The 26,615-nt window shown below is 29.9% G+C and overlaps 2 protein-coding genes across 2 annotated transcripts; both read right to left on the minus strand.

Annotated features, from left to right (window-relative positions):
* Positions 1 to 2,492: 2,492 nt before the first annotated feature.
* Positions 2,493 to 25,745, minus strand: LOC142334021 (uncharacterized). The gene is made up of 5 exons (XM_075381689.1): positions 25,640 to 25,745; positions 11,580 to 11,743; positions 9,777 to 9,905; positions 5,381 to 5,687; positions 2,493 to 2,587 (listed from the first exon to the last, which is right to left on the minus strand). Exons 2-5 carry the CDS (start codon positions 11,736 to 11,738, stop codon positions 2,493 to 2,495), a joined length of 690 nt encoding a protein of 229 aa, XP_075237804.1. The 5' UTR covers positions 11,739 to 11,743; positions 25,640 to 25,745.
* Positions 19,846 to 20,522, minus strand: LOC142334022 (N,N'-diacetylbacillosaminyl-diphospho-undecaprenol alpha-1,3-N-acetylgalactosaminyltransferase-like). The gene is made up of 2 exons (XM_075381690.1): positions 20,387 to 20,522; positions 19,846 to 20,300 (listed from the first exon to the last, which is right to left on the minus strand). Exons 1-2 carry the CDS (start codon positions 20,520 to 20,522, stop codon positions 19,846 to 19,848), a joined length of 591 nt encoding a protein of 196 aa, XP_075237805.1.
* Positions 25,746 to 26,615: the final 870 nt, after the last annotated feature.

Consider the following 26,615-nt stretch of genomic DNA (forward strand, 5'->3'; position numbering starts at 1 on the left):
CGGAATATAATTGAGAATGTAATAAATAATATTATCAAAATGATTTGAGACATTTCAAAATGTTAGTTTTTACTTTCAAGATTATGGTGCATTTTTCATCATGTTTGTTAGTGTGAAAGAAAAAAATGGAAAATAATTAACAACAAGGATATAACAATAAAAAATACATTTTTACAGAAACTGTTATATAAATGAAGCAGTTATTTTTTACAAGTATGTTGGTAAAAATTAAAAACTAATAATGATTTTGAGATCAATATTAATGACAGGCACAGGTATCAGATTACTAAAATGCAAAACGCGTGATGTTAGGTAAACTTAATACAAAAAAAGAATGAGACTTTAGATTTATTCAAGATCACTGTTATTTGTGAAAATGCATTTGAGGAAAACAGTTTTCAAGTAATTTGTGTTTTGTATAATAAGTTTCACTTGTGAACTTTACACACATTTTCTCTACAGAAATATTAAGGGAGTAGCTAACATTGAGATATCCCAAAAATACTTTTTTGGCAATTTTTTTCCTCATTTTATTACACTGAAACCTGTAGAATATATGTATGTTATTATCTCTAATATACAACTATCAGAAGTCATATAAAATAAAGTCATATTTTGTTCAAAAAGGCAGTTTTTTATGTTAAATCTTTTTGGGTCATTTGAAATGTCAGTTTATGTAGCTGCTACAGAAACAGCACAATATATACAATAAAATAATATTAGAAAAATCAGCTGGTATTCTGAGGTTATTTGTGTTTTTTTTTTGTTTTTACTGTTCTAGCATGCTAAAAGTGTGATATGATTGAAAATTTCAAAATATACTGTTATATTGTTACATTTTTATTAAGTTTTTATAACTCAAACTTTTGGAAGTGAAGAGGTTAATTTTGTGGTTAGGTTTTATTTTTAGTCTGTACTAAAATGTTTTATATTATTGAATAAAATATATTAAGAATATAATAATGCCAAAAGTTAAAAAAAAATCATTAAGTAAAACTGCTGAAGCTGGATCTTCAACTTCTTCGCCTGGAATAAAAAGAACCCAATTCCTGGTATATTTTGTTTACTAAATTCAAATTATCTCTTAGTGTCAATATCTTGTTTTCTACAGGTCAAAAGAATAGTTCTAAGAAAAATCAATCAGGATAATGATATGATTATCATTTAAATCTTCCCTCAGTTGTTTTAAATATGAATTTAATTTAAGGACCGATGATCCTAACTGAAACAAAATCTTTCTTTCCTGGACAGATTCAGTAAAATTATCATCTTCAAAAAAATCTAAGTCTAATATCATGCTTCAATTTTTTCTGAGTCGCCAAAATACTAACTTTAGATTTGAGCTTTAGAGCCTGATTCTCCATTCACATTGAAACTTTTTTTCTTTTTCAGTTTAGCCTCCGGAACCACTATCAGGTATTACTTCAGAGGATTATATGTACGAGAGTAAATGAAGTGTAGGCTTGTACAGTGTGGGGTCTACCACTTCTGAGATATGTAGTTAAGTGAAAACCCGACCACCAAAGAACACCGGTATCCATGCTCTAGTATTTAAATCCGCATTGAAACCTGGAATTCATCAGCTGTTTTCTCAATACTCCAGCTACTGGGTGCCCATGTGAAAATCTGATCTTCTTGTGGGTGAGCTGAGATCAAAAGTTTGGCTTTGTGCTCTTCAATCAGAATATTCAGATCTTTAAATCCATAACACTGCTTACTCTTTAATGTTTGCAATACATCAGTAACACTCAAACCAGCAGCAGCTGCTGCTGTAGTAGCAGTAGCATCTTGTGCTTTTCTTTCTTACCTACTGAGATTCTGAGTGATGACAGTGAGGCATCACTTTTCCAGAAACCAAGCCAATTCTGCTTACATCATGCACATAACTTTTGAATTGCCTTGAAGTCACAGTTTTTTAAAGCTTTTAATCGGTCAGCAGAATCAATATCAATAAGCCACAATCCTTTTCTGGCTTTTTGCGACTCTTTTCCAAATGGATTACAGTCATGTAATCCATTAATTTACATATAATATACATAATAATTTACATATGTAAATTATGTGATCAGGACAAATCTTCTATTCATATTTGCTGTGTTTCTTGTGTAATATTGTTGACTAAATGGATCTTGTCACTTGCTATTTGGAATTCAAAAGGGTTGGAAGGAACCAAAAGATTAAATCACAGAATGTTATTTTTGTGCAATAAAGATACATGGAATAACAGCTAAAGCTAGACATACTGTTAAACATCCTGATATTCCCTATACCAAGCAATCAGTACCACACTAGCCGAGAGCTTCCAATTCCAGTACCACCAGAAACATGGAACTTAGATGAAGATGAAAATATTTAATCTTGTGCTGACTTATGAGGCGATGAAGAAAGAGATCCAAACTTTTTAGAAAATAGATATACTAAACCCCATATAATTAATCAGTCAGATTTAAATGATCTGGTTCGTGATCTAAATTAATAAAAATTTATAACTTTCAGTCTTGATCCCAGAAATTCTGGCATATAGACTGTGTTGGATACCAGTATTTCTTACAATAAGACTGAGGATGGCATCTTTTACAACCAAACACTAAAATAAGTGCTTTTTGTGACACAGTTAAAATTTGAACATCTCTTCTCTCCGTATGAAAACTCAGTGTACGGTAATTATGTGCTCTTTACGGGAAAGCTTTGGAACATATGCATTATCCTGACGAATGGCGACTTTTTATTAATTCATCAAAGCTTAGTTTGAAAGCTGTTCTACTTCACATTGGAAATAAATGCCCATCAATACCATTAGCATATGCTGTGCTGTTCATGTGAAGGAGTGTTATGAAAATATGAAACTTGTATTAAGCAGGATTCAATATGAGAAATATTTATGGCATAAATGTGGAGATTTGAAAGTAATAGCACTTTTACTTGAGCTGCAACTTAGATACACTGAATTCTGTTGCTTTTTGTGCGAGTGGGACAGCAAAGGGAGACGTAATGACTGTAGGAGAGAAGAATATTGTTAATTAGGCATTAGTATAACCAGAAAATGTTTAACTTCTGCCACTATACATTAAGCTAGGTTTAATCAAAAATTTTGTTAAACCAAATGGATTATAATGGTGCAAGGTTTCAGCTTCTAAATAATAAATTTCCTAATATAAGCGATGCTAAAATAAAGGAAGGTATATTTGTTGGACCACAAATAAGAAAACTAATGAATAATCCGGTGTTTGAAGAATGTTTGAATGACTTGGAGGTTGCTGCATAAATATCATTTCAAAATGTGGTAAACAATTTTCTTGGAAACCACAAGGCCAGTAATTACAGAGAATTTGTGAGTGAACACCTTCAAAACTACAAAGAACTTGGATGTAACATGTTGCTCAAAATCCGTTTCTTACATACAGAATTGGATTTTCCCAAAACTCTCAGTGCTATCAGTGATGAACATGAAGAATGCTTTCACCAGGAGATATCTACAATGGAAACATGATACCAGGGAAAACTGAACCCAAAAATGTAAGCTGACTATTGTTGGAATCTAAATTTTTAATTCCATAATGGCTTGACTAATTATGTTCAAATTTAGCATGGTACTTAATAAGATAAAGATCTATTGTTAGAAAAATAAACAACCTTATCTAATAATATTTTTCAAAATGACAGCCATTTAAAATCTTTAATGTGAAAACAATAAATTTTATTAAAAACCACAATTAAGTTTTTCTTTTTTAATTTAAAAAAACCTAGCATACTTGGTTTGTTTGACTTCCTTCGTAAAACAGATTTACCTACAGCAAATTACAGTAGAAAATTCAAAAGAAATAAATTTTAGGGGAGTACAAAATGCATAAATTATCATATTACATTCACGATACATTTTTTGTTTCAAAAGAAATTTCAATACAAAAAAATTGAGCCTGATAAAAAAAAAATCTAATAATATATATGAATCAGCAAAAATATACTTAAAGAATCAGCCATTCATTCTCATTTAACAAACAAAACATTAAATTTTATTGACCAGTGTAATTATCCCTTACACCATCAACCCCCATGTTCAATGATTTCCTAACCAATTGGTTTACCTTACCTTTCTGTCGATCAAAAAACTTTTATTTTCTTTTTTACTAAATAAATATTATATACAAATTACACAGATGATAACTGCATTTTTCGTTTATTAATAATTTTTTTAAAAATCACCTGTGTTTGTGGTATACAAGGTACCTCTTGCATTAAGTTGCAAATTATATACAATAAATAAATTCTGTTATAATTGTGTTAAATTATTCATAAATGAAAGAATGCTGTAATTTTTTTTACTTAACCAAATTTCTTAATGACTTTTTAAAGGTCATAATGATTCTCTAATTTAGATATTACTAAGATGTCTTTTTAAAGTATAATTCTTGTTAAAAGATATTTGACAACATTTACAAACAGCAATTTTTTTAGTGTGAAAGTTAATGTATTTTTTCAATCATTACTGAGATTAAAAAAGTTTTATATACAAAATTTATATAAATAACGTTACACTCTTTGGCGTGTAAATTAACATGCACCTTCAAACTGGAAAGATGATTCAAAATCTTTTGGCAAATTACAAATATAATTTTTTTTCCTTAGTATAAATATTTAAATGTAATTTTAAAGCAGAACTTTCATTAAAAGAGTTGTGACAAAAGTTGTAATGACTTCTAAATGACTATTAAATATAATGAATCTTTTTATGACTATTTAAAATGTATCTTTAAATTGTTTTTATGATATAATGACTTTTGTCAAAAGTTTCAAGTATAATTATTCTCCTTAGTATGAATATTTAAATGTGATTTTAAAGTATAACTTCGATAAAAAGACTTCTGACAAAAGTTACAAACATAATTTTTCTCTTTCGTATGAGTATTAAGATGTACCTTTAGATTGTTTTTATAATTAAATGACTTTTGACAAAATTTACAAATATAATTTTCCTCCTTAGTATGAATATTTAAATGTAATTTTAATGCATGACTTTCATTAAAAGACTTTGAACAAAACTTACAAATATAATTTTTTTCTTTTGTATGACTATTAATATGTCTCTTTAAATCAGGTTTACGATTAAATGACTTTTGACAAAAGTTACAAATATAACTGTTCTCCTTAGTATGAATATTTAAATGTAATTTTAAATCATAACTTTGAAAAAAAGACTTCTGACAAAAGTTACAAATATAATTTTTCTCTTTCGTATGAATATTAAGATGTGCCTTTAGTTTGTTTTTATAATTAAATGACTTTTGACAATATTTACAAATATAATTTTCCTCCTTAGTATGAATATTTAAATGTAATTTTAATGCATGACTTTCATTAAAAGATTTTGAACAAAAGTTACAAATATAATTTTTCTCTTTTGTATGACTATTAATATGTCTCCTTAAATTGTTTTTATTATTAAACGACTTTTGACAAAAGTTACAAACATAATTGTTCTCCTTAGTATGAATATTTAAATGTAATTTTAATGCATGACTTTGATAAAAAGTCTTCTGACAAAAGTTACAAATATAATTTCCTTCTTTTGTATGACTATTAATAAAGTGTCTCTTTAAACTGTATTTACGATTAAATGATTTTTGACAAACATTACAAATATAATTTTTTGTGGTACTTCCCTTGGTGAATCCTTCATCGATAGTAACCTGTAAAATTTAAAAAAAAATAATTACTTCTATATCCATGTTGATAAGATCTAAAAACCATTTTATACATATATTATATACAGGATGTCTGGTCTAAAGGTATCCAAAATTAATAGCCTATATTTAGAAAGCCAGTCGTAATCTGCTAAATGTAGGCTCAAACAGGATATACCTCCAAGATTTGTTTAATGTTCTCTTAGAGTCAGCAGAAAACTGTTGTGCAGACTAATCCAATTGTAGTCAGTTGAGATATGGAGCCCACAACAAAAGGTTCAGTGAGCGCTTTGGTTAGTGAAGTTTCACTTGTTACATATGTTCAATGCCTTGTATAAACTGAATGGAATATCAATTTTCATACAATATGAAGAATATTCATATTCCAAGAATACGACTACGAGACTGGAAGCTTGGTTTCACAAGTTGAAAATCATCCAAAAATTTCAGAATGAAGAAGACTGTGCATCAAGTAAGTGAAACATTCATTGCTGGTCCTGTGAAGTCAATCAGGCGGGGTAGTTATAAACTGCAGATTCCTTTTTCTACTGTTCACCACTTTGCTCATAAGCACTCTGCAAGAGTACAAGTTACAACTGCATCACATTAAAACAAATGACTGCTGCCAATGATATCATTCTGCTGCAGAGGTAATGCATCATACAAAAAGCAATCCTAATTATATTGATATTTTATTTAGTGATGAGAAAACTCTTCATACATGTGGGATAGTTACGACACAATTTAAAAATGTGGTGTACTGAAAACCTCCCACAGAGTAATCGAAAATGAAAGAGACACACTGACAGTCAATGTTTGGTTATGACAGGAAAAAAATATCAGTGTTTTTTTTTTGTTGACAGTCTACACATATTTGACATGCTGCAGCAGGGCCGTTTCCAACAGGGTGGTGTTCCAGCAGACTTTTATAAAGTTGTTACCATGTTGCTGAACAATGCTTCCGTAGATGTTAGATCAGACAAGGAGGCCCAACTGCATGACCATCTATATCTCTCAGATATCACTTATTTGGAATTTTTTGCTTGGAGATTTTTTAAAGTAGTAGGAATGAGAAGTTTGAAAGTTTGACGACTTAAAACGGAAAATTATTGAAGGTGTTGGTCTAATAATGTTGAAAATGCTTCTAAAACTTAGAAGGAGTTAGAATATTGTCTGTCTGCTGAGTTATAAATGGTGCTTACATTGAAGTTGACTAACCTACGTTAAAACATGGCGAGTTGCTGTTTATTAAAATAAAAAAAAAAAATTATTAAATAGTAGAAAATCAACAATTTAAATAAAAATTATTAATAAAACTAATATTCTATACTAAATCTTTTATTAAAAATAATTATTTCCTCTAATCTTCATCGCTTTCTTCTTCAGGGAAATTATTTACTTCACTAGGGACATACGACACATCCTAGGAAATGACAAGAAAGTACTTGACTGGATATTCTAATTTCTAAAAAGAATTAATATACTAAATAAGATCTAACCCTTTAAAATTTTGATATTATTTTGTTAATCACGTTTCATGTATTACCATAATTGTTACGTTTCTTTTACTATTCCAATTTTACCTCTATTATTATCTTAGTTTTCTTCACAGTTTTAACCTGTTTTACGGATATTTTATTCTGAGAAGAAGCCTCTAACAGGTCTTTGTATTTTTAACAGTGATATCGGTTTTGGATCGACTCTAATGACATTAAGTACATCTGGAAACTTGATGTCATTTTTTGTCAAGTTAACTGAAAGAAATCCTTTGTCAACATCAGTTTCATATTTATAAAATGCCAGTACCTATCAAGGTTTTGTTTAACCTCCAGGCCCACTGTTAGGTATTGCATCAGAGGATGAGATGAATGATTTATAGCGTGTGTGAAAATGCCATGCCTGACCGGGATTCGAACCTGGGACATCCGGATGAAAGGCCGCGCCGCTACCACTTGCACTACGGAAGCCGGCAAGATATTATACCTGCTAGCGCTATTTCTCTGTCAGGCCAGAGACTTATCAGTTCATACTCATATATACACAGAGTATCACAAGCTACTCCCAGGACTCTCCTAATCTATTCCATTCAGGAAAATAATGGAAAATGTTCATATAAAAAATTTCCTAAAATGCTTTGTTTGAGTTACAGCTAGTGAATGATTAGCTCAGAATTCAGCTACCCCGGTGAAATAAGATTGTACCGAAAATTTTCAGGATGTTAATTAAGGGGCAGAATTAGTGATTTCTTATGCTTTTGAAAATTTGTTTTAAAAATAGAAATTACAAAATAATTGTAAAATAAAAATCACTTAAGATATTTTTTTATTAATGAAAGAAACAAAATAAATTATTTGAAACTATTATTTCAAATTTGGCAATAAAATAACATGCGCAATAATGCTCTGTTAGTGTTTAAATCATTCTGTACGGTACATTATAAGTACAATATAAGTTAATGTGAACATTAAGTACATCGGTAATGTGAACTGTGCAGTCATTAGTGCAGATTTTCTTTGAATTCTAGTTTGAACGTTATTTTGGTTTAAATATCTGTACATTGTTGGCATTGGTACATAACGTCCTACTAAGATTGAAGTTTCTCATTTGAAGAGTTACAGCACACTTAAAATAAAATGTTTTTCCCTTACCATATACAGCCAATTTAAAATCTACGAACAGGAGATTATCAGCTTCACTCGTAGTCCTGCAACTGGTAGAATACAAACCAACCCTACAAGTACGTTTTGTTTACAGTCAAGAATTTCACTCGAGATGGCATCAACAATTTATGATATGAGCATACAGGGCAGAAGTAAAACCTCATGAAACTGTGGAAAGCAATTTTCAGCACTGACTTAACAACAATGTACAGTGCAATCTTCTTCACAACAGCTGTTTGGATTGTTTATATTACCTCACTGCTTTAATACTAGCACTTTCTTCAGGACGAATTGCGGCAGCTGCTTTAGTTTGTCTAGCACTGAGACACAAAGTATACCTCCAGCACAATGACACGCCTCACTGCTTCTATTGTGCCGTTTCCACTCACTTAAATCATCATTTCTCTGAGAAATGGATCGGTCGTTGAGATCCACATTTCTGGAAACCAAGATCACCTGATATAACACCTTTAGATTTTTGCAGCAAGGGTTGGATGTAAAATATTCTATATAAAAAAAAATACATTCTTGAGAGGAATTATATATCTGCATTATGGATGAGGCTCAGCAACTTAAGGACAGCACTAAAGAACTAAAAAGTGCAATAAAATCAGAACAAAAGCGTGCCAGAGAATGTGTAGAAATGGCAGGCTCATTTTTGAACATTTATTATAAACCGGTACATAAAATGCACTTAGATCTAGTGGACTGTTTCTAAATAAAGTTCAAATTTTTCTAACTTTTCTTTGTTTTATTTAGCTTATCTTACATCATTTTATTCAGAATATAATTTTCTACAAATTTTGTTTAAAAGTTTCACAAGGTCATTACCAATTTAACAATGTTATTGTTCATCAAACAAAAAAAAATGATTCCCACTCTAGATTTCTCAAAAGATACTGCAAATATGGATCTTGAACATATTTTATTTAATATTTGATGTCAAAAACCATAAGAAATCAGTAATCATGTCTCTTAATTAACATCCTAAAAGTTTCAATAAGACTTCATTTCAATGGGAAAGCTGAAATCCGAGTGAAATTTGTAAATAGCCTAACTTGCAAACGAAGCATTTTAAAACAAATTTCATATGAACTTTTTCCATTATTGTCATGAGTAGAAATAGGTTATGAAAACTGCAGGAGAAGTTTGTGATACACTTTATATATGAGTTAACAAATGAATTGTATGCAATACCAAATTTTATTTTTAATTTCTATTTTATTCCAAATTTATTTTTTATTTTCCTGAAACACATTTTTTTTTTTTAATTTTGCATATTACCCACTAAACATTAGAATGATTAATAAAATATCCTTTTCAAATCCTACTTTAATCCTTTTAAAATTTTACTTTCCAATTATCTAGATTTGGCCTTGCAAAGGTCCATCTGGATAACTGGTGTTGCAATGTATGAAAAATCTGACACCCTTACCACTTCACTTTCAACTATTAAATTTTCTGATTTAACTAAGGTGGTCTCTTCAATTGCTAAAGGATCTTCTGGAATATCACCATTAATAATATCAAACGGTTCCTCCTTCACTCGTACTAAATCTACTTGCTGTAACAAAACAAAAAATGACTTTTTGAGTAAAAGTAAATATGTTCATGATTTTTTTGTATAAATTACATTAGAAAGATAAATTTTATTTGCAATTCACTTACCACATACATTAACAGTGTAGTCATGGTTAAATTATCATCAGGTAACTTTAATGTGCCATTTTTTGTATGGGAAAACCATGAAAATGTTTCTTTTGCTAAGTGTTATCATCCAAATTTAAAAATCCTGCTACTCACCTAACACACATTTTTCTATAAATTGGCATCTTTTACAATCAAATAATTTGTTAAACTTTTGCAATAATTCTCTTTGGTTTTTAGAACCTTACTGACATTAGTGTTAATATTGTTATGACAAAATTTTTTACAGTGATAAATATCATTTATCTTTAGGTAACCTTACCTAAGATTTTGAATTCTATTCTTATATCTAATAAATTCATATTAATTATAAAAATATCAATTTTGTAAGATTCAACATTTACTAAATGAGAATATGATTCTAAATAATAGTTATTTATTATAATTATTCATTTTTATTTATTTTTTTTTATATCAACACAAACTTGAAGCTTGTACATGAAAGATAGAAATTGAATACTGTAGCGCATGAAAAATGCCATTCGAGGTATTAAAAATACAATTTAATATTGATCGTGACCCAGAAATTTTTGCTGAGGAATTACAACTATGCATTAATAACTTTGGTAGTTATGTACCAAACGTAGTTATAAATAATAATCTTATGAATGCAAGATGGATAAGATCTACTACTTTTGTTCTTTAAAAATTCATTGTGATCATTAGAAAAAGATTCCTTAACTTTTAACAGTATAATTTAATAATAAATCTTCACGACTAAGAGTATTACATACAATTCACTCTTAAATAATTCTTCAAGTTTACAGATTTCCTCAAGTCCCTAAAAACAAAATATGAAAAAATCAATAAATTAAACAAATATAAATAAATGGGAGAAATAATTCAAATTAATGGTTTAGATAAAGAAACCAGTCAAACAAGAATGAGAAAAATAAAATTAGCTTACAAATTAAGGAACAGTATTTTCACCAAATGAACATCTCAGTAGATGCTAAAATCAGGCACTAAAATATGTAATCAAACAAGATGAACTGTTTCCATCAGATGCATCTTAATTAGAAATCACAACAAAAAAATTAATAGAAAAAATAAAGTAAAAACTTGAGAGAAATCTTAGGACCAATAAAAATACAAGAAAATGGATGCAAATGAAAAAGTAATAAAGATATTTAAACATACAATGAAATTGAGAAAATGTCGGATTACAGCAAAAAATGAAGAGCCAGATTTAGAGGTTTTGCGAGTCTGAAAAGTGTCTAAAAAAATAGTGATTTCACCACAAATACAGCAAAAAGAACAGATATCAATAGATTTTTGTATTTCTAAATGAAATGAAATATTTGAAGGAGATAGTACACAGAAAACCAATAAAAAATTTCAGGGATTTCAAAGAGAAGAAGAAAATAAAACGACAGTTTGTCAGAACAAAGAAGGTAAGAAGAAGCAAAAGAATCAAGAATTGTTGGAAAACTAAAATATAAAACAAACAGAAGAAAAAGAAATGAATCCAAAATACTGCTTCATGGTCCTCAGATGGTCAAACATACATAAAAAAATTAAAAAAACTTACAGGCTCAGCTGTTGTATGTGATGTGTCGGTTTCAGTCATGTGATCTGGTAAAAAAATGCTTATAATTTCCCCTGTATTTTCTTGTTCATTCTCTAATTTAATATTTTTACTAAGAGGCAGAGATTCATTAATAACAGAATTATTTGCAGGCACATTCATGTTATCTGTAAAAAAATCAAAATATGACAAAAACAGAAATTAAAATAAATATCCTTAATAAAAAAAAAAAAAAAAAAACTATATAAATAATACAGTTCATAAACACATGTCTTGTAATATGTTAATGATTATTCTTGGTTTAATGTTTTATGGTGACTTGCATGAGGTTATATTTGATATTGATGCAAGGTTTCTTAATAAAAAAGATAAGAACAGAACAGGTGAATATTAAAACACTGATTACCACATGTGACTAACATTAAATCTGTCTGTGAGATATCCATCAGCACATTGATTCTTCGAATCGGAGGCCATGTGAATTACATACGGCTCAGATGCATATCCTTACAAGAAGACCTCATAAACTCATAGTGCTCAAAACGGAATTTTTTTCTTGTAACCTAGACCAATTAGCTTATGAACCTCACGAATGTAAATAAAGGTGATTCCAAATTGTACAGCAATCTCTCAGGAAACAATTGTATATCTCAAAATTAAAAAAATGTCCATATAAACATAGGTCAGAAAACAGTTTGTTAGCGAGTTTAGGCTCAAGAGACATTTAGCCCTGCTTTCTGCTCCCTCTGTGAAATTAAACCATACTAAAATTCTTGGGATAAAAATTGGCTAAATCAATTTTTCATCTAAGAAATTCAATAAGTGATCTTAGACCTGTATCTTTCTTAAGCCAAGAAAAATATTTTTAAATATTTTATTAAAATATATATATATATATATGCATCCTGTTCAGAAATCACCTAGTGATTTTTTTATAATTAATATATTTACCTTTACATTATTTCATGTGTTTTATTTAAATAATAATATACACTTCAATCACATCTATTTCTTATTTTATAATCTACTTTTATACTTACAATCTATTTTAGAATACATAATGAATTATTTTACACCAATCACAACAAATATTTATTTATTTACAATTAAAAAAATTTTAGTGTTTATAAACTACACTTATGCTAATATTTAACAAATACAGAATTTTCCACTTGCCTAAAATAAGCAAATTTATTTTAATTTTTTTTTTACAAAAAAATCTGTTCGTTGTCTATTTAGTATACTCTAATAATAATACTTTAAAATGATGGGGAATAAAAGATTTTTTGATCATGTTAATTTAATTCTCATATTTTCATAAATTTTTCTAGGTTAATTATATACAAATTAAATAATAATCAGCAAACATTTTTTCCAGATTCTTATATTATATTGTAAGAAAAAGTAAAAGTTAAAAAAAAAAAACATCATGGAAAATTGAACTCAAGATCTCCCAGTGATAAGACTGAAACACTTGTCATTTGGGTGTTGTGATTGAAAATATACAAGTAAATTACTTCAGCCATTCAAAAATGTTTAATTGCAGTTTATTCCAGCAACAAGTTGGAAACTCCCATTTTCCTTAGTTTTGAGGATATTTTTGTTCCTTTGTTGAATACCAAATAAATAGTTTTTTTGTAACTCATCTTCGTTTATTATAATGAGTTTTACCAAACATGGTTGCAGAGCAGACAGTTTTCAGTTATTAAAATGTTAGATGGCTAACAGGTACATGGGTTTTTCTTACGTTGCTGGAAATATCAGTTTAGCCTTATCAAAGCAATGTCGTATTTTGTTTTTTTTCCTACTTCTAGTTAGCAATCTTTGAACTATTTTATTTCAATGATGTTGGAAAAAAGCAAATTTGAAAAACTTATAAGCATATTATTGTGCAGATGTGTTTGGAAAATGATAATTTTTGAAAGTTGTTAATGGAATCTTTGTAAATCAGAAGAAATGGAACAAAGAAAATGGATAGGTTAAGAAAAGAACTATTCTTTCTTTAGGCAGAATTTTCTTTTAAGGGTAGCTAGTTGCATCATTGCCCACAAAGTACGGCTGTGAATAAAACAAATCTGACATTCATCTTGCCAAAAATGATGAAGTTCAAATGTAAATGACACCCTTGGGCAAAAAATATACATGAGGGTGATATATGTGTAGTGCTTTTACAAATATTGCCTCAAGAATTTGACCACATTTATATCACACGGCATGACTTACCAGCAGAAGATAAGACATGGTCTAAATTGCAGTAACGACCTTTAAACTACGAATTCAGGTTTTGTAAATGACATACTTTATTTCTTACTAGATAAATATTAAGACGCTGCTGATCATCATAACTTACATCATTACCATCCAAAGATAACTGTTTTATATTCCTATTGATGAAGACGGCATTGATTAATTGATTTGTTTGAATAATGTTAAACTGATTAGATCCTAACTTTAATGACTCTAAAGCTAACTCAGGTAATTTTTCTGATAAATATGTTGTAAACTCTTGCGACAATTTATTATTAGATAAATCTAAATCTAAATATAACATAGCATCTCTAGTCTTTCTTGCTTCTAATACTAATGAGCTTCTATGTTCTAAGGCTTTAATCAGAATCTTACCACCTTTATCCTCAAAATCATTATTATAAGCAAGGTTTAATGCTTCTAACTGATCATGATAAATTAGAAATCCGCTCTTATCTTTACGACCATCCTGCCCTACTAAATCAGTAGGATAACCAAATATAATTGATTCAACTTTTATAGCTATTTTATTATGTGATAAATCCAGTACCTCAAGATTTGAGTTAAGCTCTAAAGCAGAAAATATTTTCTGTGCTACATCATCATCTATGTTGCACCTTGATAAACCTAGATAATGTAAATACTTATACTCTTCTATTAGTGAAACTAAATTGTTTAATATAACGGACTGCCTTAGATCACCAGAAGCATTTAAGTCAATCTTTTATATATCAAGCTCACTAATCCTTACTTGTTGATCTATTAAACCCTTAAATAAAGCAGCCCCATCGCTAGTACTTATCATATTATTGGCAAGATCTAAATATTCCAACTTAGAATGCTCCGATAATGATGATACTAACTCCGATATACCCTGTATTTCGTTATCTCTAAGTATTAACTTAACTATTCTATTATTTTTTAAAGACTTAAAAAGATCATTACAATCAGATATCCTATTGCGAGATAAATCTAAATGAGTAATGCCTGAATTTTGCGTTAATACCTTAACTAAAGATTTTAATCCTTCATCACCTATAGCATTATCTGCAAAATTGAGTGACTTTAAATTACTATTCTGACTTATAAATTCTGATAAAGAAGCAAGACTTGTAGTTATATACTCCCTGTTATTCCCTGCAAGATTTAGTATTTTAATACTACTTTTCTTGGCCAAAGCAGTAATAATACTACTCATTCCTTCTAAGCCTATATTATTATTCGCAAAATGTAGCTCCACTATGGATGACTTATCTCGAATTAGCGATGCTAAATTTTCTGCACCTATAATACCACATTTAATTCCTGATAAATCTAAAACTTGTAAAACATAATTGTACTTTAATTCTTGAAGAATATTAATTAATCCATGATCACCTATATCATTATTAGCTAATTTTAACTTCTCTAACCATCTAATATACTTAATCCTAAACCTAAAAATTTAGCTCCTTCAGAATTAAACTTATTATTTGAAAAAACTAAACTTGTAAGATAATAATTATTATTATTTCTAAGTAATATCTTGTCTATAACCTTGATCAATGATTTGTTCTCTAAAACTCTTATATTTTCCTTATCTACTAAAGCTTTCATTAAACTCTTAATGCCTGCATTACTTATTTCGTTATTTGATAAGTCCAATTCCTTTATAAAGACGTTATTACTTAACATCTGCGAAAATAACTGCACTTTATCATCATTTATATCATTATTAGCTAAGTTAACACTGCTGAGTTCTGCTAACTCTAATCTTACACTAGCAAGAAATTGTACTAATTTCTTATAATCATCATTTATTAAATGATTTTTTTTTTGTCTTCAGTCATTTGACTGGTTTGATGCAGCTCTCCAAGATTCCCTATCTAATGCTAGTCGTTTCATTTCAGTATACCCTCTACATCCTACATCCCTAACAATTTGTTTTACATATTCCAAACGTGGCCTGCCTACACAATTTTTTCCTTCTACCTGACCCTCTAATATTAAAATGACTATTCCAGGATGCCTTAGTATGTGGCCTATAAGTCTGTCTCTTCTTTTTATATTTTTCCAAATGCTTCTTTCTTCATCTATTTGCCGCAATACCTCTTCATTTGTCACTTTATCCACCCATCTGATTTTTAACATTCTCCTATAGCACCGCATTTCAAAAGCTTCTAATCTTTTCTTCTCAGATACTCTGATCATCCAAGTTTCACTTCCATATAAAGCGACACTCCAAACATACACTTTCAAAAATCTTTTCCTGACATTTAAATTAATTTTTGATGTAAACAAATTATATTTCTTACTGAAGGCTCGTTTAGCTTGTACTATTCGGCATTTTATATCGCTCCTGCTTCATCCATCTTTAGTAATTCTACTTCCCAAACAACAAAATTCTTCTACCTCCATAATCTTTTCTCCTCCTATTTTCACATTCAGTGGTCCATCTTTGTTATTTCTACTATATTTCATTACTTTTGTTTTGTTCTTGTTTATTTTCATGCGATAGTTCTTGCGTAGGACTTCATCTATGCCGTTCATTGTTTCTTCTAAATCCTTTTTACTCTCGGCTAGAATTACTATATCATCGGCAAATCGTAGCATCTTTATCTTTTCACCTTGTACTGTTACTCCGAATCTAAATTGTTCTTTAACATCATTAACTGCTAGTTCCATGTAAAGATTAAAAAGTAATGGAGACAGGGAACATCCTTGTCGGACTCCCTTTCTTATTACAGCTTCTTTCTTATTTTCTTCAATTATTACTGTTGCTGTTTGGTTCCTGTACATGTTAGCAATTGTTCTTCTATCTCTGTATTTGAACCCTAATTTTTTTAAAATGCTCAACATTCTATTCCAGTCTACGTCATCGAATGCCTTTTCTAGGTCTATAAACGCCAAGTATGTTGGTTTGTTTTTCTTTAATCTTCCTTCTACTATTAATCTGAGGCCTAAAATTGCTTCCCTTGTCCCTATACTATTAAATGATAGTTACCAAAATCTAGCATTTTATATTCAGTATTTTGTAATAAGATAGGATCTATGACTGATACTTTTTCTTCCTGCTTATAATTAATATTTGCTATCTTACCATCACCAGCACTAGATTCATGTGATGTATGATCTATTTTATTGGTAAATTTCTGCACAGCTAAAAAATTATCATTTCTATTTTGTATAGTCGACTTCTTATATATTATCGATACCGCCTTGACTTCCTTAAAATCACTGGAACTTTTTAAAAAATTAATATACTTAACTAATTGCAGCTTCGATCCAAGAATAACATTTTTATACAATTTGAATTGTGATTCTCTACAATATTTTAACAACTCAAGAAGAATAGGCTTACCTTCTGCACCTGCTGCATCCACAAAGAACAATGCTAGATCTGCCCTACCATTACCATAATTTATTTCACTAAATACTTTTATCTGTTGTTTACCATATCTTTGTCCTATAAATAAGCCCGGCATTAATACTTGTTAAGTCACACTCATTACTAATGAATTTCTTTACTGATAATAACGCCATAGATAATAACTTCTTTGTATCTAATTTATCTTGTACATTTCCACCTAACTTAGGTTTTTTCTCACTTGATGGCATATCTTCTATATCTGTTTCATAACCTCCTAATTCTAAATTACTTACATAAATACTATTAATAATTTCATCAACACTCAATGTACTTATTTTCTGTAACTTACCTTGATATTTTTCAGCATGAATAAACTGATACAAATGTTTTGTTGTTACTTTAATACTATCACTGGTAATATAATCAACACAAGCTTGTGCGTTAGGATTTATCTCAATAGTTGTTATTACCAAATATTTAATACTTAAATTCTATATCTGGAATCCTATCATCACTAAAAAAAATAGAGTTATTTTTGACCTAGTACTATAACCATATATTACATAATAAATTATGTAATATCAATTCATGATTATTTGCCTTTGCTACTACATTTAATATTATCCCTTGATCATGATTTTTAAAAATTATTGTAGCGAGTGTGCCTTCAGTAATAATAGCACTATATTCAAATATATATTTCTCAATATCATCCGCTTGTAAACTGATACTTTGCCCTAATAATACTCTACTTAAATAATTAGGATCACTGCTTTTAAGCAATGAATAATATAAATTCTTGATATGTTTCTGAATATTACCTTTAATCTCATCAGGTGTTACTTTGTTTTGAATATTCTTTAATAATTCACATATTAAACTTATGGTAACTTGATCTATATCAGTAGATTTTACTATTAAATCATTAGTGGTAAAATCTACCCCAACTATCACAGCTTTATTTGCATTGGTCCTAATATTCGGTAAATTATATATATATCCACTCTCATGAATTTGCTCTATTGCATTATTTGCTCCCACACCAGACTTTAGCTCAACTATTATCGGTATAAATTGCTTCTTATCTTCTATTGCTTGGTGTGGATTCTTTTGACTCGATACATCATGTGTTGGTTGATTATTATTACCCTTATAATTGTTGCGTGATAATAACACCAAATCTATATATCCTTTACCAGCTATCCTCTCGACATAACAATCAAGTGCATATTTATACTTATAGTTTAATCTAAAAATCCCACAAATATATCCATGATATGATGCTTCTGAATGACCTAATACTTTTGAAGAGTAACTCTTATATATCTTCTGCCGTAATACAAAAGTATCTTCTGTATTTTTGTGCACGGATGATATGTCATCGTTACTTAACTCAGCAAGTAACGGATCACAATCTTGTGTTATATCTTTTTTTACTTTATAGAAAGTAGGATCAATGTTACTATTTAATGAGGGTATTGTAATAAACTCTTGATAACTTAGCTAAGGTAATACTTTTAACTTGAACCCTGTGTCTCTAGTAATATGTAGTATTTGTCCCTCTAACTCAGTTGCGACTATATTAATACTAGTTTCTAATAATTCACTTTTAATCTCTGCTAATTCTTCTCTAAAAAGACCAATATTTTTTGAATCAGAACTAGTGTTAATTATAATAAACTTTAGCTTATAATGCTCTTGTTCATGTATTTTAAATACTAACTTGTGAGTCTCTTTACCGAGTGAAAAAGATATATCTTCTATATTTAATTTAGATATTAATGAAGTATTAGGTAAAGGAAGGATAGAGCCAAGAAAGAAATGTAAGAAAAATTTTGGCTTTAACGTAAAATGTACTTGTGGTGTATCTTCTAATATTAAGGCAAAATGTTCTGCAAAACCTTGTGGTCTTGCTCTATTTACCACTTCTAAGTAATGACCCGGATTATTAACTTGTTGATCATTAATCGCTTTATCTATTAATTCCGGCTTATGGTTATATGGCATATTACCATTACGATATCTAAAAATTGGTTAAAAATTTATACTACTCTCTCCCATACAACTTATATCAATCATCTCATTACTTTGCGCTAAATTATGTAATACACTCATAAATATTTGATGATTCTCGATTTGTTCTTCCTCATAACAAGTTACATATGATTCTAATTTATTTTTTACTTCATAAAAATTCTCTAAAGGCTTGATCCAAAAATCTATTAAATTTAACTAACTTTTCCTCTTTTGTCTGTATAGATAAACTTATTAATCCCTATTACAGGTAAGGTTATGTTGCTCAAAAGAACTCTGACAGAAACCATAATAGGCAAACTTAAATTTCTTGATAAGTTGGAGCATTCTATAAATAGATCAGTTACAAATGCATTTAGTCATATGCTATCCTGCCTAATCAATTATCAGTTGCTAGAAAACAAACCTTCTATCAAAACTTTGCTTCCTATAGAGCTTTTTGATATGCAAAATTAATTGAAAACTGGGTTAAACCTATACATAGTTAATAGGGTTATACATAGTTTATAGGGTTAAACCTATACCCCACATAGTTAAACCTACTGAATTAGGTGATATAAATAGAAAAAATATCAGAAACCTTTAAGAAATTATTGTTATATTCTTGTCACCTAATATTACAGGTTTTACTATAAATACTTATTCGGGGTAGTTGTAGAAATTAACCATCTTCTCGGATATTAATTGGCAATCATATTTTTCTAAAATATCTTGTCGAATTTTTTTACTTAGGTGTTTTCTAAGTAGAGGCATAGTGATTAATAGCTCCATAGCTCTTGCTAAATCTTCTGTATTTTGCGGTTTAACTAACAATCCGTTTATTTGGTCTTGTATTAATTCTCTACCACCTGGGGCATCAGTAGTAATAATGGCTCTACCATATGCCCCAGCCTCTAAAAGACTACGGCTTAACCCTTCACGGTAGGAAGGTAATACTGCAATATGTGCTTTTTTCCATATTTTTTCTATATTTTTCTGATAACCAAGATATTTGATATATCCTAGATTTTGATAGTCTTGTAATATTGATTGTGCTATTGATTGCTTATTATCTTTGTCAGGTTCGCCAACTAACCAAAACTCAGCATCTATACCTTTTTGTTTTAATATTTTTGCAGCATATATAAATTCATATATACCTTTATCATTCTAGCTACCAATGCCACCACTATTTTACTACCTAGTGGTTCTAGAAGAAAAGGAAACTTTTCAGTTTCTATACCAACGCTGCATTGTTTAACAATTAAATTTTTGGGTGCTATAGCTAATTTTACCAGTAAGGCTAAATCATCATCGTTTTGTACGACAAATAACATACTTCTATAATATCCTATTATGGATATTATTCTAACTATAATGCTTCTAACTAATCTTAGCAAAAAATTGCTACTTATAAAAATTAAATCCATGCCAACAAAAGTGTTAATAACTTGCGGTAAACTCTTTTGTTTTGAGTATATACTGCATAAGAAGGCAGTTATACTGCCATAAAAAATTGGTTTTATAGTGAAATTATGCAATATATCCGGTTTCTCTTTATTTAATATGCTAATTAACTTGCTTAATAATACTAAATAAGTAAAAGGGTTGATACTTCCACACTTTATTGAAATTGGAATTACTTGTAAACCATGCTGTTCTATCATATCTTTAAATTCACTAATATCTGTTAACACTTTAACTTCATAGCCTTGCAGTTTAGCGGTTATTGATAAACACTTTCTTTTCTCTGATTATTATTGGAACAACATTGTTAATGATAGATTATATTTTCGTTACTCTGATTCCATAAAAACTAATTATCTTACCCAAGATAATAAATATATCATTACTATGGAAGTACCTGGTTATGATAAAATTCAGATTAAAGTAAAAGTAAATGCTCACAAACTCTACATCACTGGTCATACTGATAATCAGAAAGATGCTAGTGAAGTAAATAGCTCAAAAAAGAACTTTGATTACACTATATCTTTACCAGATGATGTTGATCAAAAGACTATTACTTCTGATCTAAAGAATGGCATATTAACTTTACCATACTTTACCACGTATTGAGATAAAAGAACAGAATGCTAATTAATAATACCCAACTTAATTTATTTACTGTTTAACAATAATAAAAGAGGTGTCATATGGCTTTTAATTTACCACGTATTCGAAACAAATATGAAGTGCAAAATAATTCTAGCAGCAGGAGTTATGTAGATGATGTGTTTAATAATTTCCTCAATGAAATTGCTACTTTTTCTTATCCGTTATCATCTAATAAACATGACAGAACTTTATCACCTAGAACTGATATTTTTGAAAATGATTCTGATTATTGTTTAGCACTAGAATTACCCGGAGTCTTGCAAGAGCATCTTGATGGATAGATAATAATATTATAACAATTCAGGCTAAGAAGGAAGATATGTCTGAGACTAAGGATAAAAACTACCATATGCAAGAGAGATATTATGGTTCTTTTTATCGTTCTATTTCTTTACCGTCTAATATTGATGGAGAAAATATAAAAGCAGAATTTAAGAATGGTATTTTAAATATCAAAATACCTAAAAAAGAACAAAGTAAAGCAAAAAAAATTCAAGTAACTTAACCTCAAGTATCACCTGCCTTCCGCAGATTTTTTAATTTTAGTTGTCGTAAGTGTCATTAGTAAGGAGGCTAACTAGATGTTTAGTCCGAGGGTGTGGTAGTCAGGGTTAATAATAAATTTATTTGGATCAGATGTCTATGTTTTTATGATGAATTCATAAGGGGTTAAACCTACATCCAAAACAAAGCTGTCTATAGAACCCTGTATATGCAACAAAATACGTATTGGATACGTAGTTAATACATTACGGTCATTATTCGTATTCCAAATTGGACATAACTCTAGTAGGATACTAAAGTACATCAATTTTTATATCTGAGGTTTTATGAAGAATATTTGTAAAAGATTAATAATTGTCTCAAACCTTGTACACATACAACTTATTTTCTCCTCTCCTTCTAATAAGTTTAATAAACAAGAACAAGATAGACAAGATAGATACAAAGCTAGAGAAGAACAAGAAGCTAGAAAAGCTATAAAGAACGAGAAGCTAGAAAAGCTATAAAGAACAAGAAGCTAGAAAAGCTATAAAAGAACAAGAAGCTAGAAAAGAACAACTATTTGATAGATCCCTACCACAGGAAGCTCGGGAATTTTATATACAGTTGAATAATGTAACAGATCGTAATAGTTCTGCTTCTCGGTTCATGAACAATATAGGTCGGATGGATAGAGAGCATGCCCTTCAAGCGATAGATAGAATATTGCCTGGTAATGAACATCCAATAGGAGAAAGCCTTGTAAGAAATCCAACATCTGAAATAATTGGAGGATTGATTGTTCAAGCTGATACCCAAATTACTGCAACAAGGATGGGAAATTCAGTACCTATGCAAAATGCTACATCAGCTACAGGCTCTGGTGATGATGATAAGCTAAGGTATGGAGTAGTCCATTCTATGGTACTGCTTGCCAAGAAACGTATAAAGGAGTTAGTGGTTATAAAGGGAAATCAGCTGGTGGAATAGTTGGATTTGATGGTTTAGTAAACGATACTCTGTTACTTGGTGCAGCTTATAGCCGAATTAACACACAAATGTCTCATCAGGATAAGAAAATTGGTGATAAAACTAACGGTAAGACCAATATCTTCTCCTTATATAGTTTATATAATCTTAGCAAGAATTGGTTTACTGAAGCTATAGTATCATACGGTATAACTAGGGTTAGAAACTCTGAAGGATGCCTAATTGCAACGGATGTGAGAAGATACTGCTTTAGAGACTTCTGCTACTAAGTACAAATCTATCTCTTATAGTGGTCAATTACTTACAGGGTATAATTATATAGCTTCTGAAAAATTAATGATTACTCCAACAATTGGGTTCAGATATTCGCAATTTAAAGATGGTGGCTATACGGAAACTGGTACATGAATTCCAAAACCTAGTTGTTAAGAAAACATCGTACAATAAATTTGAAGGTATTTTGGGGTTAAGAACTGCAGCAACCCTAAAGGTTAACAAAGTACTGTTAATACCAGAATTGCATGGTTACGTTAATCATGACTTCAAAGGAAAAGCACCAATTATTGATGCAAGGTTAGATGGGATATATGAACCATTACAAACTAAATCAGTTAAACCTGTTAAGACCTTCTTCACTGCGAAATATAATATGATGGAATGTGGTATTATCTATAATGTTAACATTGCCAACAAATATATTGGTCACCAAGGTAGTTTGAAGGTTAAAGTGAATTTTTAAATAGCTTATCCTTAATTTAATGAGTGCAAATTGGGGATATAGATGAAGTAGTTGAAATTTAATCTTAACCTAAGTTTGACGTAAGAAAGGGCTCTGTTGCAAATTGTAAATATGGAATTAGCTATCATGATTTAGAAGAAATGCTACTTGAGCGAGGAGTAGAAGTAGACCACTCAACAATTTATCGCTGGGTTCAATATTACTCGCCCAAGATTTTAGATAAACTAAAATGGTATTGGAAGCCTCAATTAGGTCTCAGTTGGAGAGTTGATGAAATATATATTAAGGTAAAAGGTAAAGGAGTGTATCTTTATAGAGCCATTGATAAATTTGGCAATACTATAGATTTCTATTTATCGTCAACTCGTAATACAAGTGCAGCAGAACGTTTTTTAGGCAAAGCGTTAAAGTCTATACCACATTATTGTCATCCATTAAGCATTAATACTGATAAGAATCCAGCTTACATTGGTGCTATTAAGCAGCTCAAGAAAGCAGGTAAGTGCCATCAAAATTTAGAGCATCGACAAATTAAGTACCTAAATAACAGGTTAGAATCTGACCATGGAAAACTAAAACGTCTAATTAAACCAACTCTTGTTTTTAAATCAATGAAGACGTCTTATGCAACGATTAAAGGATTTGAAGTAATGAGAATGTTTAAAAAGGGAAGGTTTGAGATGTGGAAATATGGTCAGGGAATTAAAGGTGAAATTAGAATTATTACTGATAATTTACTTGCTCTCTGATCTATAATATTGAACTCTCTATTATATATACAGAGGAAAACATTAAAGAATCATACCTCCTCTACTATTTGCAACAGAGCCACTAAAATTATTTATGCCTTTATGCAAGCAATCGGTAATGATCATACGATTTACTGCTTTAAACACCATAAATACTCTAGCACTAAAACTTAGACTCAAGTATTGTAAATTTGCTTAAGCGAATGTCATTGTCCGTAACAATCAGCCGCATGGAAAACCCCTAAAAAATTAAAGTAAACCTTTATAAAAAATAAATTGTTGATATTTGGATATGGATATGTTGCCAAAGCGTTATGCGAGAAGCTGCAGGATTTTAAAATGATATCTACTTCAAGGAGTGGAATAATATCTAATTTATGTAAACTTGTAGGTTTTAAAGCCGAAGATATAAAAAAAGAGCTAGATACTATAACCCATATAATATCTACTATACCGGCAGATCAAATTTTCATCCAGTTTTATATAATTTTAAATATTTAATCAAAAATGCACCATGTCTTAAATATATATGCTATCTATCGGCAACATCTGTATATGGTAATCATAATGGAGATTGAGTAGATGAAAATACAGTTTTAAGGATAGAAAATCAACGTGCAAGAATTAGACATAAAGCTGAGTTGGAATGGCTTAGCTTAGCAGATGATGCAAACACTCCGATTGTAGTTATGAGAATTTCAGGAATTTACGGTTACCTGAATTACTTGGTTCTTTGGTTAAACCACAATGACAAATGCTTTTCTTGTGGAACATTAAGCCATCTCTCACAAATTGTGAAATATGATACCAATTATGTTGGTGACACTCGAAGACCATTTACTGTCACAATGTGTGAACAGTTTACTGTAACTGATCTCAGTTTATTTTAGTGAGTTTTACCTTAAACTAATAAGAAAGATAAACATGTGTAAAAGTTATCATATTTATATATTAGACAGATCTGTTTCCTGTTAATTATAACATAATTGAAAGCTTCAATAGTCTATTACAAAATTGTAAATTATCAACTGTTTTTTTTTTATTGGAATACGAAAATAACCATTATAATTTCTAATACCATTATAGTTAGAAAAATAATAATAGTATACTATAATAAACTCTAATAGTATAACAATTTTAGTCAAAATATAATAGTTAGAAAATTACTATTTACAAACAACTAATAATAATAAAAATGTGTCCACAATATATGATGAAATATTTCAGTAACACTTTGTTTAAATAAACGATTTTACAACGAAGTAATTGAATCTTACATCCCAGGATAAGGCTCACACTACCGAGTTTTAGATAACAAAAAAAAAATCACACTTAAATTCTATTAATTTATATGAAAACAGTATAAATTACTTACTTAGTCAGATAAACAAATAAGAACCCAAGAAATAAATAACACTGAAATTAAATTATAAATCCTACCGTAACAACCTGTGCGACAAACGACAAGCTGTTGATCAATAATGCCAACACATGCAGTTTTATACATCTATACATATGATATCTCGTTTACATGTTGAAAATAAATATTTATATATATATATATATATATATATATATATATATATATATTTATACACACACATACATATACTATTTCACAACAGATTTAATAAATATCGTTGCATTCACTGAATATTTAAAATGGTTTAAAATAAAAATTGAGAATTTAACGAATCTTACATAAAATTTTTAGTAGCGATTCTTGTTTATTAATCTACGCAAAAAAAATTGAGCTGACATAGCAGACAGCTATGAGAGTTGTGTCTCAGCCCCCTGGGTTAGCTCAACCAAGGAGAATGTTCTTCAAACTCAACGAGCCTCCAGTTCGGCTCGCGGGTTGGAATTTATGTGACCAACGTTGCCTCAAATCGTCAGAGAAGGGTTAACCATGCCCGACTACGTCATTCCTGCCAACCCCCCAAAGGACCGGGACTCGGTCTGTACATTTTCTCGCCTGTCTCTACTACGGAGTAGGAAACGGTGCTCGAGTACGTCGTTCCCGGGCCACACCCAGCAGGTGGGATTCAGTTTTTGATTCCCCAGCCTACAGCTCCAGGAGTGATCATCGGAGCCAACACACCTCAGCATGTCGGCCCGCCCTGCCCTATTCTAAAATCCCCTTCGTTTTCTTTTTCCCTCAAATTCGTCCTCACCAAACCGTCGACAACTCTCCAGTTTGCCGCTGAAGCTAGCGTATAATCTACCACTTCTTCTGGTGTTAGGTCAGCGACTCCCGCCCTAACCCGAGATTTTTGTCTCGGGTTAGGCATTTCTGGTAATGGAACACGGTGTGCTCTACTAAATCTTTCTCGTGACAGTACATACGCGTT

This window comes from Lycorma delicatula, chromosome 13 (assembly GCF_047948215.1).
Source record: "Lycorma delicatula isolate Av1 chromosome 13, ASM4794821v1, whole genome shotgun sequence".
NCBI lineage: Eukaryota > Metazoa > Arthropoda > Insecta > Hemiptera > Fulgoridae > Lycorma > Lycorma delicatula.